At 41.4% G+C, this 15226-nt stretch overlaps 1 protein-coding gene across 1 annotated transcript in view; it reads right to left on the bottom strand.

Annotated features, from left to right (window-relative positions):
• Positions 1–15226, bottom strand: part of KIAA1328 (KIAA1328 ortholog) — a 256881-nt gene that overhangs the window by 44404 nt on the left and 197251 nt on the right. Inside the window, 1 exon segment of the mRNA XM_065406501.1 lies at positions 3702–3883. Within this exon segment, the coding sequence (XP_065262573.1) occupies positions 3702–3883 (182 nt within the window).

Here is a 15226-nt window from a genome sequence, read left to right as displayed (position 1 = left end):
TTACTCATTTCAGCCTCACTCAAACAAAAGTCTGAGGAATTTAGCAATGAAGAGAGTAGTTATCAGTGGTTCAGTCAAACTGGAAGGGCATATCAAGTGGGGTCCCGCAGGGATCAGTTCTTGGTCCGGTTCTGTTCAGTATCTTCATCAGTGGTTGAGATAGTACACTTATAAAGTTTGCAGACAATACCAACCTGGGAGGGGTTTGGAGGATAGCATTAAAATTCAAAATGATCTGGACAAACTGGAGAAATGGTCTGAAGTAAATAGGAGGAAATTCAATACGGACAAATGCAAAGTACTCCACTTAGGAAGGAACAATCAGTTGCACACTTACAAAATGGGAAATGACTGCCTAGGAAAGGGATCTGGGGGTCACAGTGGATCACAAGCTCAATATGAGTCAGCAATGTAACACTGTTGCAAAAAAAGCAAACATAGTTCTGGGATGTATTAGCAGGAGTGTTGTAAACAAGACACAAGAGGTAATTCTTCCGCTCTACTCCACGTTGATTAGGTCTCAACTGGAGTATTGTGTTCAGTTCTGGGCACTACATTTCAGGAAAGATGTGGACAAATTGGAGGAAGTCCAGAGAAGAGCAACAAAAATGATTGAAGGTTTAGAAAACATGACCTATGAGGGAAGATTGAAAAAAATGGGTCTGTATAGTCTGGAGAAGAGAAGACTGAGAGGGGCCCTGATAACAGTTTTCAAGTACATAAAAGATTGTTACAAGGAGGAGAGAGTAAATTGTTCTCCTTAATCTCTGAGAATAGGACAAGAAGCAATGGGCTTAAACTGTTGGATATTAGGAAAAACTTCCTAACTGTCAGAGTGGTTAAGCACTGGAATAAATTGCCCAGGAGGTTGTGGAATCTCCATCGTTGGAGCTTTTTAAGAGCAGGTTAGACCTGTCAGGGATGGTCTAGAGTGCAGGAGACTGGGTTAGATGACCTCTCGAGGTCTCTTTCAGTCCTACAATTCTCAGATTCTAAGACTAAGATTAGGGGCACGTCTACACTACTGCTTCAGTCGATCTAACTTATGTCACTCAGGGGTGTGAAAAAGATATTCCCTGAGCGACACAAGTTACAGTGACCTAAGCGCTGTCCGCACAGCACTGTGTCAGCTGGATACGCTCGCCTGCCAACACAGCTTCCGCCTCTTGTGGAGGTGGAGTAATTATGCCAACAGGAGAGTGCTCTCCCGTCAGCATACAGTGTCTTCATCAGACACGGTGCAGGCTGTGCCGATGTAGCGCTTCTAGTGTAGACCTGCCCTAAGACTGCTCTGGAAATTGATGCAACAGTTATATGTGGGAGTGGAAACACTATCAGGATGATGTGCAGGGTCTCCAGATATATTCTGTGGACCCAGGTGTGAAGGGCACATGCATGGGGATCATTACTACTAATTATCTGTATTACAACAGAGCCCAGAAGCCCCAGCCAGGATTGAAACTCCACTGTGCTAGTGATGTACCAGAAAGACAGTCCCTCTCCCAAAGAATTTACAGTTCACACAGACAAAAGGGGGGAGAACATTAGTACAAGTTTTAAAATTTATCAGTTAAAAAGCTGCCACATGAATGTGGTTCTGTGTACACTAACCAAGCCTGGCCAATAACACCACACACAAATATGTAGTTCTAAGCACAATCAAATCTCATGCCTCAGGATGTCATCTGATTGTTTTCCTTCCCCGTCCCCAGAGAGCACTGTTCAGCTGGGTAAGTGCACTGTGGCAGGAGATCAAGAGTTTGCCTTCCATTGAAGCATAAGGTACTGGCCACTGCCCAGGAAAGATTCCAGACTTGATGGATTGAAGGTCTGAGCCTGCAGGGCAAATCCCATATTCCAATAGGGGACTATGTCTGGAAGAAATATCTATATCCTTGGTTTTATTTTTGCTTAGAAATATGTTATCTGTCCCTAATGAAAGACTAAAATCTGAAGCAAAGGAAGTCAGTGTGTGCCACTGGACCAGTTCAGTTACAGCTGGCAAGAACTAGTGGTGGTGAGCATGGAGGGAGATAGGAAGCAGGCAACTAGGACAGAGACAAGAACCTTGCAGATTCCATACACGGATGTAACTAGAAAACGGAGCTTAAGTGCGTGTGTGTTAAAGGAGCCCAAACATGTAACAGAGGGATGCCAATTAAAAAGGTACTAAAAACAGAAGACTTCAACTTCAATGATTAGTGCTAGGTAATTTGCCTTGTGATAAACAAGCTATCCAACTCAGTAAATAGATACAAGGCTGTTCTACAGCCTGAAAGCTCTTTTCTTAACTTTTTCTGGTGCCACAATAAACGCCAAAGCAGTAAGTCAAACTTTGCCATGCATCTCCATGTCCTAGGTTCCAGCATCTCCATGAGACATTTCCTCAAAAGGGCTGTGTGGGGGCAGATAACTTCTTCAATTGCCAGGCCAACAGAGACAGCATGTAATTTTCCTAACTGAAGCAGAATGAGAGGGATGAGGGGAGAAGCCAGGATTTTTTGGAGGAAGATGTATGTGGATAGGAAGATAATTCCTGGGAATACCCTTATCACAGAAAAGAAATCCTCCAAATAATGAGAAAAATCTCAATTTCACTACTGCGGTACTTCTAGAACAAAAGAAAAGAAAGAATGATGGTTAAAAATAAATAAAAAGGAAAACCATCAGTGAAAATTGCTCCTGAAACTTTGCAGAAATTTTTACGGCTTTCTCTTGCTTAAATTGATTGGTGTAGCGATGTTATAAAATGACTATTAGGATTCATTGTGCACAACAGAAAGTGCTGAAATGTCAGCCGACTATACAGCAAAAGTAATGGGTCCTGAACCCCGGTTAGTCAAAAATGATTTTGTTTCAAATTAGAAATTGATTTTTTTGGACACAAGCCCTTTACAGGCTTCCAACTTTTGTAGCTGTGCCTTGGAAGAGATTAACCTCAGCCACTGTTTGGGTCCAGTCTGATGATACCCTTTCAAAAGTTTCTTCACAGGGTCTGCTTTTTAATGTTGGTACGGTCTTAACCAATAATACAAGCTATTTGTTCCTTTGAGAACTGCACCACATTTTTTCTCATTTTGCCTTTATATATATATATATATATATATATATTTTTTTTATGCTGACACAAACTGGTTGACAAGTTCAAAAAAAAAAAAAAAAAAAAAGCCAGCTCATAATTGAACGAAAGGTTGTGTTAGGCTCTGCAGTGAAACCGCCAAACTGCTTCTATTTTCCCCCTCCCCTTCCCAAGACAGACAGCTTTCGCCACATCGTAAGTGGAGATGCTAAACGAAGAGCAGGATAGATTCTAGTTGCAAAAACATCCTTGTGTGGCAAAATATCAGGTTGTGATGGTGGTAGCCATTACTCGGGGAGGAAGAGAATGTGAAGATTACATCAAGCTTATTCTCTGTTTGCTGGAAAAGCAAAAAATTGCTGAAGTAATTCTTTCCGGGAATAAAGGACGGGGGTTTTTTTTTTTGTCCCATGTTAGGAACTCCAACAAAATCGCTTGCTGTTTGCTGGGCTTTCTACATCTTCTGTTATATTTATTATAGCTACATTTTGGTTGTTTTAAGCAATTTATAATCCTCTCCCTCTTCCTTGGGATCTAACTGAACCACACATGAATACATGCCTATAATTACTAAATGCCATACGCAAACTCACATTACAAGACAGCATATGCTTCATCTTACCTCTTCTAGACCTGCCGGTTTCCTTCTTTCCATGCATCCACATGGCTCCTTCTTCCACGTTTTCACTAAAGCCAACTGTTCTCCTTCCCAAGCTGCTCCCTCCACTGCTCCCTGGTGTTTTGGACGCTTTGCCTAGTGCCGGTGTTTTGGGAAGGCAATCTTCATACTTAGACACTGGAAAGCTGGAAGGGGTGAAAGGTCACGAGCTGTTAACATGTTGCACATTATCACTGCACTGTTTGTGCAGTTTGTCTTGAAGCAGCAATATTCTAGTTGTGCTGTGGCTTCATTTATTTTCTCTAGCATTTTAATGCCCGAGCATGCTGGGTAGGGATCAAAGTGTTAGCAAGTTACTTTAAATGGGAGACTCCAGGGAATTCCCAGGCTCTCAACAACACAAAACATTTCAGAACATGCACTTCAGTGACATTTTCATTGTAATTTAAGAGTGCACATCCACATTTTTAGCAAAGAATGTTTTAAGGTGTGTAAATGCACATATCTGACTCAGAAACTTACATGAGATTTATCTCCCTGCTTATAGCTAAATGGATTCTTTACAGGTGTTTCTATGAGAGAGACAAGGTTGGTGAGGCAATATCTTTTATTGGATCAATTCTGCTAGTGAAAGAGACAAGCTTTCAAACTTACACACAGCTCTTCTTAAGTGTCAGGGTACATGCTTTTCTCTGCAGCCATGTGGGCTGGAAACAGACTCTTTTTAACAAAAACTGAGATTCTCATGTAATCACTTGACTCCAGGAGCTAGGGCTTTAAGGAAAATACCAAACATCCTGAGACTTATGATCGAATTGCAAGTGTTCTATGCCATTATCTAAATCATCATCAATGATTTAGATAATTGCATAGAGAGTACACTTATAAAGTTTGCAGACAATACTAAACTGGCAGGGGTTGCAAGTGCTTTGGAAGATAGGATTATAATTCAAAATGATCTGGACAAACTGAAGAAATACTGTAAAGTAAATAGGATGAAATTCAATAAGGACAAATGCAAAGTACTCCACTTAGGAAGGAATAGTCAATTGCACACATACAAAATGGGAAATGACTGCCGAGGAAGGAGTACTGCGGAAAGGGATCTGGGTGGCATAGTGGACCACAAGCTAAATATGAGTCAACAGTGTAACACTGTTGCAAAAAAAGCGAACATCATTCTGGGATGTATTAGCAGGAGTGTTGTAAGCAAGACACGAGAAATAATTCTTCAGCTCTACTCCGTGCTGATTAGGTCTCAACTGGAGTAGTGTGTCCAGTTCTGGGCGCCACATTTCAGGAAAGATGTGGACAAATTGGAGAAAGTCCAGAGAAGAGCAACAAAAATTATTAAAGTCTAGAATAAATGACCTATGAGAGAAGATTGAAAAAAATTAGGTTTGTTTAGTCTGGAAAAGAGAAGACTGAGAGGGGACCTGATAACAGTTTTCAAGTACATAAAAGGTTGTTGCAAGAAGGAGGGAGAAAAATTGTTCTTCTTAACCTCTGAGGCTAGAACAAGAAGCAATGGGCTTAAATTGCAGCAAGGGAGGTTTAGGTTGGAAACTAGGAAAAACTTCCTAACTGTCAGGGTGGTTAAGCACTGGAATAAATTGCCTAGGGAGGTTGTGTAATCTCTATCATTGGAGATTTTTAAGAGCTGGGTAGACAAATACCTGTCAGGGGTGGTTAGATAATACTTAAGTCCTGCCATGAGTGCAGGGGACTGGACTAGATGACCTCTCGAGGTCCCTTCCAGTCCTATGATTCTATAAGGGAGCTGGGAAGCAAACCACATGTCAGGGGAACAAGTCTGGGAACAGGAGGGAAGCTGGGGCCAGGAAGAAAAGGTGTGGAGTGTTTGAAGTAGAAGGTGCAGGTGTCTTGGTAAAGTCAGGGCTCTTGGTAATAGAAGGGATGAAGCATGGAGAGTAGGGGATGAAAAGTCTGTGGAGGTTGTTGAGCAATGGCTGAGAGAAGAGAGTTCTGACTGAAGGAGCCAGTGACTGGGAGCTCCAGGAACCTCATTAGCTCTGCAGGTTACATGGGGTGGAGCTGGAGAAACAGAAATGCATGGTTTGAGCTAGGGAGGAAAAGGTGGCATTGGGGTTCATGGAGCAAGTATTACTGTAGTCGCCACAGACACATGCAATTATGAAAGGAATCATGGGAAAGGAGATGTCCAGGAGATCACCTCTCCATTATTAAGAGGTGGTACACACTGCACAAGTGTATCAGAACCTCTGCCATAAGACCTGTGTGTGGGCAAATATGCTTTGAACAGATACTACAGAAATGGGAATATCATAAGAAATGTAACCACCTCTGCACCATTCCCCTTGGTGAAATTAGTATGCATGCTTTCACCTTTTGCCTTGCCTATTGAAGGTCCTTTCTCGATAGCCCCCTGAAGAACCAATTCTCCTCTGCCACCCAATCATTTCCAACTTCTGCCCTCAGTGAAATGCCTACTGCCTGTGATGGGGATGCCCACCAGGTGTAGCTGATTAGACCTGTGATTGACACAAAGTAAACAATTTGGAATATGATGCATATGAAGGAATAGAATTCAGCGTATCTCCTCATACCTCTGCAGTGCTCGCAGATGTAAAAAAAATCGGGAAAATCTTATGATTAAGTCAATAGAATACACACACACAGAAGATCTGTCGAGTATATAAGTGCCGTTTTACACAGACACCCCAAAGAATGTACACTTCAATAGTTTGGGATACAGTTTCTATGAAATATGCTATACAAAATGAATTTGAACAATATTTGCATGTAAAAGATTATGCTACTGAATATAGTGTACACTAGGAAAAAAGGTGGATCTCTGATGTTTCCATCAGAAAATGATATCTAAATTAAAAGTCTCAAAATCAATGTGCTGTACCAGTCATTGTTTAATAGGGCCCTCTGTGTCTGTTGGACAATTAGTTCTACTCCTGTATTATTAATGCAGAACGTTATGTAATGGCTCATGACCTATAATCACTAGCTGAAGTGTTGGCTAAAACTTCTCTGAATAACCTCCATTTACTTTAGGGCTTCTAACTACATGACCGCTAATAATTTGCACAGTGGCTATTAAAATGTATGGCAGACTAAATTAGTATCTTATTCGAATTACATGAAATTAATCTACTAATTCCTGCAATGTACAGTGTAGAAAGGGGTGGATTAGAACCCTAACTACTGATGAAAGGGCCTGAAAGACTCACTGGTTAAAAAGGTCTTTACAAAAATATAGGATTATAGAGATATTTTCCCCTCGTGCTTCTGCACGATTAAGAGCATTTAAAGATATTTAAGGTGGCAGCCATTATTTGGATGTTTTCTGGGTTTTTTAAATACATTTAATTAGAACCTACAAATCTTTTCTGAAGACAGTTACCCTTGAGTTGTAAATGACTGGGAGAAGGTTACTTTGCTGGCACAGTGAGATACTCTTTACATGGTGAGGTTATACCTCGAATACCGAGTTGGGTTTGGGTAACACTGCCAGAGGGAATTCAGAGAAGAGAAACAAAAAGGATTAGGAGGTTGAAAAGGTTAATACAAAGAAACAATAAAATGCTTATATAATAGCTTGGCTAAACAATGAATCAGGGTTTATTCCTTCAGTCTTTAAAGGAATTCCTTTAGTCTTTAAAGTTTTGCTTGAGTAAGGACTGCAGAATCAGGTTCTAAAAAGGGACACACTGAACATCTATTTGAAAGGATGTAACCACCAAGGAGGAAGGGGAAGAGTGGTACAAGATAATACTAATAAGGAGCAATGTACTGAAATGAAACAAAGAGGATGTTCGGAAGAACTAACCCGTGACAAAGTTCCATGAGGCAGTGGAATGATCTGCCAAAGGAAGTGATGAAAGCCCCATACCTTAGGAAATTTCAAACTAGAAAATATACCAACGGGAACAATCCTGCACTGGCAGGGAGACTGACTAACTGACCTAATGGGTCCTTATCTATTTCCAGTTTATATGATACATCAATACATTCAAGTGTAGCTTGATTAATATGACTTTGTACAGGACATGGTCATCTTCAATGAGCTTTATCATTACTACCTGAAACAGGACCACTGAGAAGAATGGCAAAAGAGGTTAAGGTACCTACTAACCCACAGACTAATGCTGGAGCAGCCAACAAATTCTACCAAAAAAGGAAGAGGCTCTTTCTCTCATTTCTCACCTCCTAGCTTATGAATGCCTAAACTCTTCAAGAATAATAGGGAACACGCCCTGAACTTTTTTCCATTTTGGCTATGCCTCATATCGTGATATCCCTGCTGAGCTTGAATGGCAAATTTTAAATGTCATTCAGGACCCACTGAATACTGCTAGTATTTGCATTCCTTAAAAAGTAAAAAAAAAAAAAAAAAAAAATTAACCTTTTGTTTTATTGAATTAAAATGCCATGGAAATGCTGATGTAGCCTTCAGAGACCGAAATACTTTTACAAAGAAGAATAGCTGTCATTTATTAGACACAAAGAACAATTACTTGATAGGATGCTTTCTGACAAAAAGCAGATTGGTATTCTCATCATAGAAAAGGCATTGTAAAAAAAAAAAAAAAAAAAACCCTAGCACAGACCTCTGAGACTTGAATAATTTAAAGCTGCATTTGGTGCAATTTAAATTTTTCTTTAGGGAGGCAAAGTTAAATACCTTTAATTTGTTCTAATTATTTCAAATTTGCAAGTTAATTATGGCTGATCATTAAATAACAAAAAGGACTATCGTCTCCGTAGAGTTTTACCTCCTACCCTCTGCATTACTTAAGCTAGATTTTAGTATGCATGAATTAACTTTCTAAATAATCACACGGTTTGACTAAATGGCTCAGTAAAATGAGCTCTGATCCTCAGAATAAGCATTAATGGACATTAGAAAGGCTATTGGGACCCATGTTACTTACATTATAAGTATTTTTAATGGGGTCTTATTTACTAATCTTTATGTACTGTTCAAGTTAGGGCACCATATAGATACATTATTCTGCTTTAATAGAGGAAAGTCACTTCTTCAACATACTAAAATAAATGTCCATTTAGAGCCAACTAAATTCAGTTTTAAATAAATGCAGGGAACCTATGATAGAATTTAACTTGTTTTAGCTGCTCATGCTGATGAATCAATCTAACACAATGCTAGCCTTGCTCTCCAAATGGAATTTTACAGATCTGTTGATGTGCTAAGCTACCCAAGCAGCAAAGAAGCTCTGATCCTAGCAGCAGAACAGCACTAACTATAAACCTTTTGGGTGTAAGCAGGCTGAATCTGTTTCCTGTTCTATAGCCAGTGTTCAACTGACTGGTTCCCAGCCATCGATTTTGGAGTCTCACCTTCTACTGAACTCTGACCTATACACACATTTTCCACGGCAGATCAGCTGTAGCCAGAGAACACAAGATTACATCAGGACCAGTCAGAAACCCACAAATGGGAGGCAATTCATGCCTCCAATATCTATGTTCAACAGATGGCTACCGTAATGTTACCCTGTTGAGTCCTGGGCTTGGGAGTTTAGCCATCGGTAAAGTAACTGATTGCACTGGTGGGTATGTTCCAAAAGCAAACTTTGCAGTAATGTTATTTTTCCACTCTGCAATTTCTATTTTAAAAAAAAAACCCACCAACAACTTTATTAATGGTGCCAGGGTGCAATTTGCTGCAATTACAATCTGGCCAAGAACGTGTAACATTTAATGGTGCAAGACTGGTGATCAGCACAAGCAATACATGTTTGATGTTGGAATCCCCTTAACCATTAAGGGGGATTCCAACCTCCAGGGGGAGGGATAGCTCAGTGGTTTGAGCATTGGCCTGCTAAACCCAGGGTTGTGAGTTCAATCCTTGAGGGGGCCACTTGGGGATCGGGGGCAAAATCAGTACTTGGTCCTGCTAGTGAAGGCAGGGGGCTGGACTCGATGACCTTTCAAGGTCCCTTCCAGTTCTAGGAGATGGGATATCTCCATTAATTATTATTATTATTATTATTATTATTATATTAAGGAAACTTAGCGATTCCCAGGGGGATACACCTTAGACATGGGAGTTGGATGCCTAAATACCTTTAAAACTTTAGCCCTAAGTGACTTGCAGAAGTCTGTGGTGAATCAGGGCATTGAGTCCAGGTCTCAAGTCTTAGACTAGTGTCCCAACCACTGAACCATCCGGCCTCTCACGTGCTGCTAGGTCATGCCCACTCTCTGTCCAGAAGTAGCAAAAGGGTGGGCAGCAGAGGCTGAGAGGGAGAATGGGGGTAAATACTTCCATGCATGAAAACAGAGCAGTTCTGTGCTGGAGAGCAGGATAGCTAAAAACAAGTGGGTGAGACTAATGATACTGGTCATTCATTCATGCAGGAGATGGTATTCTTAATAGAGGCCTAGGAAGCACTAGAGGGAACAGTTTTGGAATACGGGGTGGATCAAACATTGCAGGTGGAGGGGAAGTGCACAAAAGGAACATACTCGATGCAGTTTATTGATGGTCAGTATGACCTCCCTTGTGTTCCTAAGGGCTAAAGCAATCTGTTCACGAGTAGATTAACCGCATCAAAAACATGCTGTTAAAAACCTTGACGCTTTTTACCACAGAAACAGAAAAGTGTTTGAAAAAAATCTAAAAACTTAACTTTCTTGTTCTTTAAAAGACAGAAAAAACTGGCTCTGGCAGAGACCTTGAAGACCACACTTAAGCCTAAAGTGAGTTTTCATGGACGAATTATAAAACCTGGCATTTAGGCATTTATGTAAGACACATGGACGTGCTAATGACATGGGTGGGATCCAATGGCGGTTACAAAGAGGCAGGCATCCGCCTCCTAGAAATGCACCCTCACCTCTATAGCTCAAGCCCTTCTTTTTTCTCAGGCTTTTCCTCTAGGGCAGGGGCTGAGTATTTGTAGGGGGAGAAAGGAGTCATTATCCTGATCATTTTGTAACTGGATATTTTGTAAGTTAATAGAAATCTAAATTAAAATAGCATCAGATCTTCTAAAAAGTAAGTTTTCTCCAGAAAAAAAATCACTCTAGGTATCAATCACAGGTGCCGGCCTCTAATTTTCCCCAGGAGTGCTCAACCCCCACTCAGCCCCAGGCCTCGCCCCGCCCCCTCCCCTTAGCGCACCCCATCCCTGCTCCTCACCCTCCCTCCCAGCACCTCCTACATGCCACAGAACAGCTCATCCGCGGTGGGCGGGAGGCGCTAGGAGGGAGGGAGGGGGAGAAGTTGATCAGCAGAGGCTGCAGGCGGGCGGGATTGGGGGTTGGGAGTGGAGCTTGGCTGACTAATCACCTACTAATTTTTTTCTGTGGGTGCTGCAGTGCTGGAACACCCACAGAGTCGGCGCCTATGATTTCACTATAACCCGGATTTCAACATTCACATTATGGTGCTTTGAAGAAATGTGCGTCTTCATCTTCACCCTATCTGGATTTTCATTATACCAAGAATTTACAATTAAAAGGTCCCGCTGGATCAGGTACCCAGGATCAAATGTCCACTCCGTTCCACATTTCTGTTGAACTCACTGGCCTCCCGCTACTGTGTTTATTTTAATCACCTCTCCTTCTGGAAGAGGGGTGCTCCAGGCAACATTCTGATCAGATGCTAAATACCCTCCCATATCACATTCTACCAATGTATTGTAATTTAAACCAACGCTTCTCCAGACACTTCTTCACTTGGACCAGCTCCCCGCCAAATTCCTCCAAGGTTTGGTTCTCGGAGAATTTCATTCTATCAATGGGAGCGAAGGGCACTTAGGACCTTGCACGATTATGCCCTTAATTCGTAATGAACCATGTAAGATTGTATTAGACCATATAAATCATGGATGAAATCCCGGCCCTGTTGAATTTAATCAGAGTTTTGCCACTGACTTAAATGGGGCCAAAAATTCATACCACATACCTAATTAAAGGTAAGAAAGCTAAATGGCTCTTAAAATTATGCAGTTATGTCTTCCCTCCAAAGCCATGTCCTGGTTTTGCTGTAAGTCATATTTTGACTCCCTCTCAGCCTACCTGGCTGCCCTAAGAAACAATGAAATTATCTCTGATAATTTCTCTCCTTTTCTGCCACCAGAGAGTGAATCCAAAAGAAAATTCCAACACAAAGCCTTTTATACGGTCATGTAGAAATGACCACAGAAGGCAGGCTGGCGAAGCTTTGGCAGGACAAAATGCTGCAATTGTGTGTTTGGCCTTTTTTTATAGAGCAGAGTAGAGCAGCTGTCGTTCTAGCAAGCAGTGCTGTCAGCCTTCACAAAAGAAAGTCATGTAAATGTCAAGTCACAGGTATAAAAACAATCCTTCAATACAGCCTCTGTATATCTGAAAAGCCTGCCTAGCTCTCACCAGTGAAAGCACCATAAGGGATGATGCAAAAGCCTGTTTAGGACAAATAAAGTTTTTGAACTAAATCCAAACTTCTACAGTTCTTGATCAAACAGCGTAACTCTTGTGGATAGGATGAAAACCATACATCTGCATGCCATTTTGGTGCCTTATCCAAGAATCACTTTTAAGTGGTTCTGAGGCAGCCTCATCCACCACCCACCCCTCAAAATGCCATATGCAAACTATTACCTAACCAAACATCCTGGATTGTATTCCAATTCGGTCTTGAAGAAGGTCTCTGAAAACAGTACATCCCCTTATCACCTTGGTCCAAACAGAACAAAGGGCTTTACCATAGTGCTGCTACCATTGCAAACCAAGCTGGTAAAATCATGCTCAAAACGTAGTGAGTCTTTTCAGAACTGGAAGCACCCACCAGCATGGTGCAAGATCCCTTGTTTTCATGCACATTATAAAACAGTAAGTATATACACACCAGCTCCTCCAGAAGAGTGTTAAAACAGGTTCGCAGCTGTTGATAGCAGTTCCTCTCAGCAAATGAATAGCTATTTTGAAACCACTCTTTCTGCCAGTGGGTCACATGACAGAACAACCATTCACTGAAGATAAATGTGAATGTAAAAGAAATGGGTGGACAATAAGATAAGAGAGCCATAATTAAAGCAATAGATGCTTAGGATCTGCACTGTCCTCGACAGGAACTGCAGGGTGTGGAATGTGTAAAGAAACCAACTAGGAGTGAATCCTATATCACCTGTAGGTGGAGCATTTATATTACTTTCTGGCACAGATCCACAGCAACGGTGCTATGTCCCCACCTTCTATTCAAGGACAAAGTGGAACTTCCCAAACATTAAGCTTCCACTTGCAAAAAAAAAATGGCATAGTAAGTTATTACCCCCATTTTGAAGGTGGTGAAACCAAGTAACAGAGAAATTAAACTTCCAAGGTCATAAACTGAGTTAGATGGCCAGGCCTTGTGACTCCCAAGTCCCATGATCTAGCCCAGCCTTCAAAATCATGGAATTTACCCTCCTAGGCCAAAAATACAAAACTAAACAAAAAAACCCATCACCTGCCTTCATTGTGATGGTGATTATTAGAATGAAAAATGTGAAACTTTAGTGACCCATTAAACACCCCCTCATACACCTGGGTAAGTAGAATTTTGCAGATTATTTTAACTATTAGATTATGTTAGCCTGCAGAGAGTCACTTTTGATGAAGGAGTTTTTAGTAAAGATTTAAGAAATTCCAAACTGGCAGCTTCATTTGCCTTGAATCTACTAAAACCACTCAATTCACCTTGGTACTCAGTGCCTCTGAAAAATGAAGTCATTTATTTAGGTGTCTAAATATGAATTTAGACGCATAACTGTAAGCACCCAAGTTTGAACGTTTTAACCAGTGTTTCATCAAAATCTTCCTCTGGCTTTCCTTTTAGCCCGTGGACTTACTGTGAATACAATGTCACAGAATACTGGGTCAGCCCAGATGCTTAAGGAACACACTTAACATTTGCCTCCTGTTCTTTATGTTAAGATCCTAAGGGAAACCAAAAATCCTACACCTTGCAGAACTGTCATGAAAGATGCTACAAATATTTGTTTACCCATTGCAACTATGACTAGGATGGTAAGAAAATCTAAATGATATTTTATCTGCCAATCAAAAAGAGATGGCTGAATTTCAGGTAGTAGAAAATAGAATTTTGCATGGTTCTGTTTTAAAGTAATTATAATGGTCTGAAATGTCAGTCACAACCCAATACTAAACATACCATGTTAGCAATATGGTATGGCTGCTCTTTGTTTAATTGTAATTTATTTACATTGAGGTAGCAGCTAGTGGCCCCAGCCTGTAGCTGTGTGCTACACACCGTACAAACACAGAACAAAAAGATAGCCTCTATCCCGAAGACCTTACAGTACAAAATGAGACACAACAGATGGATACAACAGACAAACAGGGAGGGGGGCACAAGAAAAGAATGAGACAATTATTAACTGCTTATTGATTAAATAGAAGGGCATGTAGTTACACAAATGGGTAAGGCACAACACTTACTATTGTCCCAGGGCTGCAGTTACTTGCATGCTATTTTGTTTTGAACTCTTAAACATGAAAGAGTTGGTCACATTGTACCTCTTTGGGGCAGGGACCTTCTCTACGGTCTGTGTTTGTACAGTGCCTGGCCCAAGGGATCCTGGCTTTTCTGCACACCATAGTTCATCGTATCTGAAGGATGGAAAAACCAACTGAGGCCCTTTCTTATCCTGCAGAAAATTTTAAGTTACTGGTGTTGTGGTACGATCTGCTAGGCAACAAGGAGACAAAGTACTGTGAAAGGCAGAGAAAGAGGCACTCTTTGTCTCATAGAATCGTAGAATATCAGGGTTGGAAGGGACCTCAGGAGGTCATCTAGTCCAACCCCCTGCTCAAAGCAGGACCAATCCCCAACTAAATCATCCCAGCCAGGGCTTTGTCAAGCCTGACCTTAAAAACCTCTAAGGAAGGAGATTCCACCACCTCCCTAGGTAACCCATTCCAGTTCTTCACCACCCTCCTAGTTAAAAAGTTTTTCCGAATATCCAACCTAAACCTCCCCCCTGCAACTTGAGACCATTACTCCTTGTTCTGTCATCAGGTACCACTGAGAACAGTCTAGATCCATCCTCTTTGGAACCCCCTTTCAGGTAGTTGAAAGCAGCTATCAAATCCCCCCTCATTCTTCTCTTCTGCAGACTAAACAATCCCAGTTCCCTCAGCCTCTCCTCATAACTCATGTGCTCCAGCCCCCTAATCATTTTTGTTGCCCTCCGCTGGACTCTTTCCAATTTTTCCACATCCTTCTTGTAGTGTGGGGCCCAAAACTGGACACAGTGCTCCAGGTGAGGGCCTCACCAATGTCAAATAGAGGGGAACGATCATGTCCCTCGATCTGCTGGCAATGCCCCTACTTATAAAGCCCAAAATGCCGTTAGCCTTCTTGACAACAAGGACACACTGTCGACTCATATCCAGCTTCTCGTCCACTGTAACCCCTAGGTCCTTTTCTGCAGAACTGCTTCCTAGCCATTCGGTCCCTAGTCTGTAACAGTGCATGGGATTCTTCCGTCCTAAGTGCAGGACTCTGCACTTGTCCTTGT

The sequence above is a fragment of the Emys orbicularis genome, chromosome 6 (assembly GCF_028017835.1).
Source record: "Emys orbicularis isolate rEmyOrb1 chromosome 6, rEmyOrb1.hap1, whole genome shotgun sequence".
Classification (NCBI taxonomy): domain Eukaryota; kingdom Metazoa; phylum Chordata; order Testudines; family Emydidae; genus Emys; species Emys orbicularis.
The sequence above is the reverse complement of the archived record's forward strand: the minus strand, read 5'-3'. Positions and strand labels throughout refer to the sequence as shown.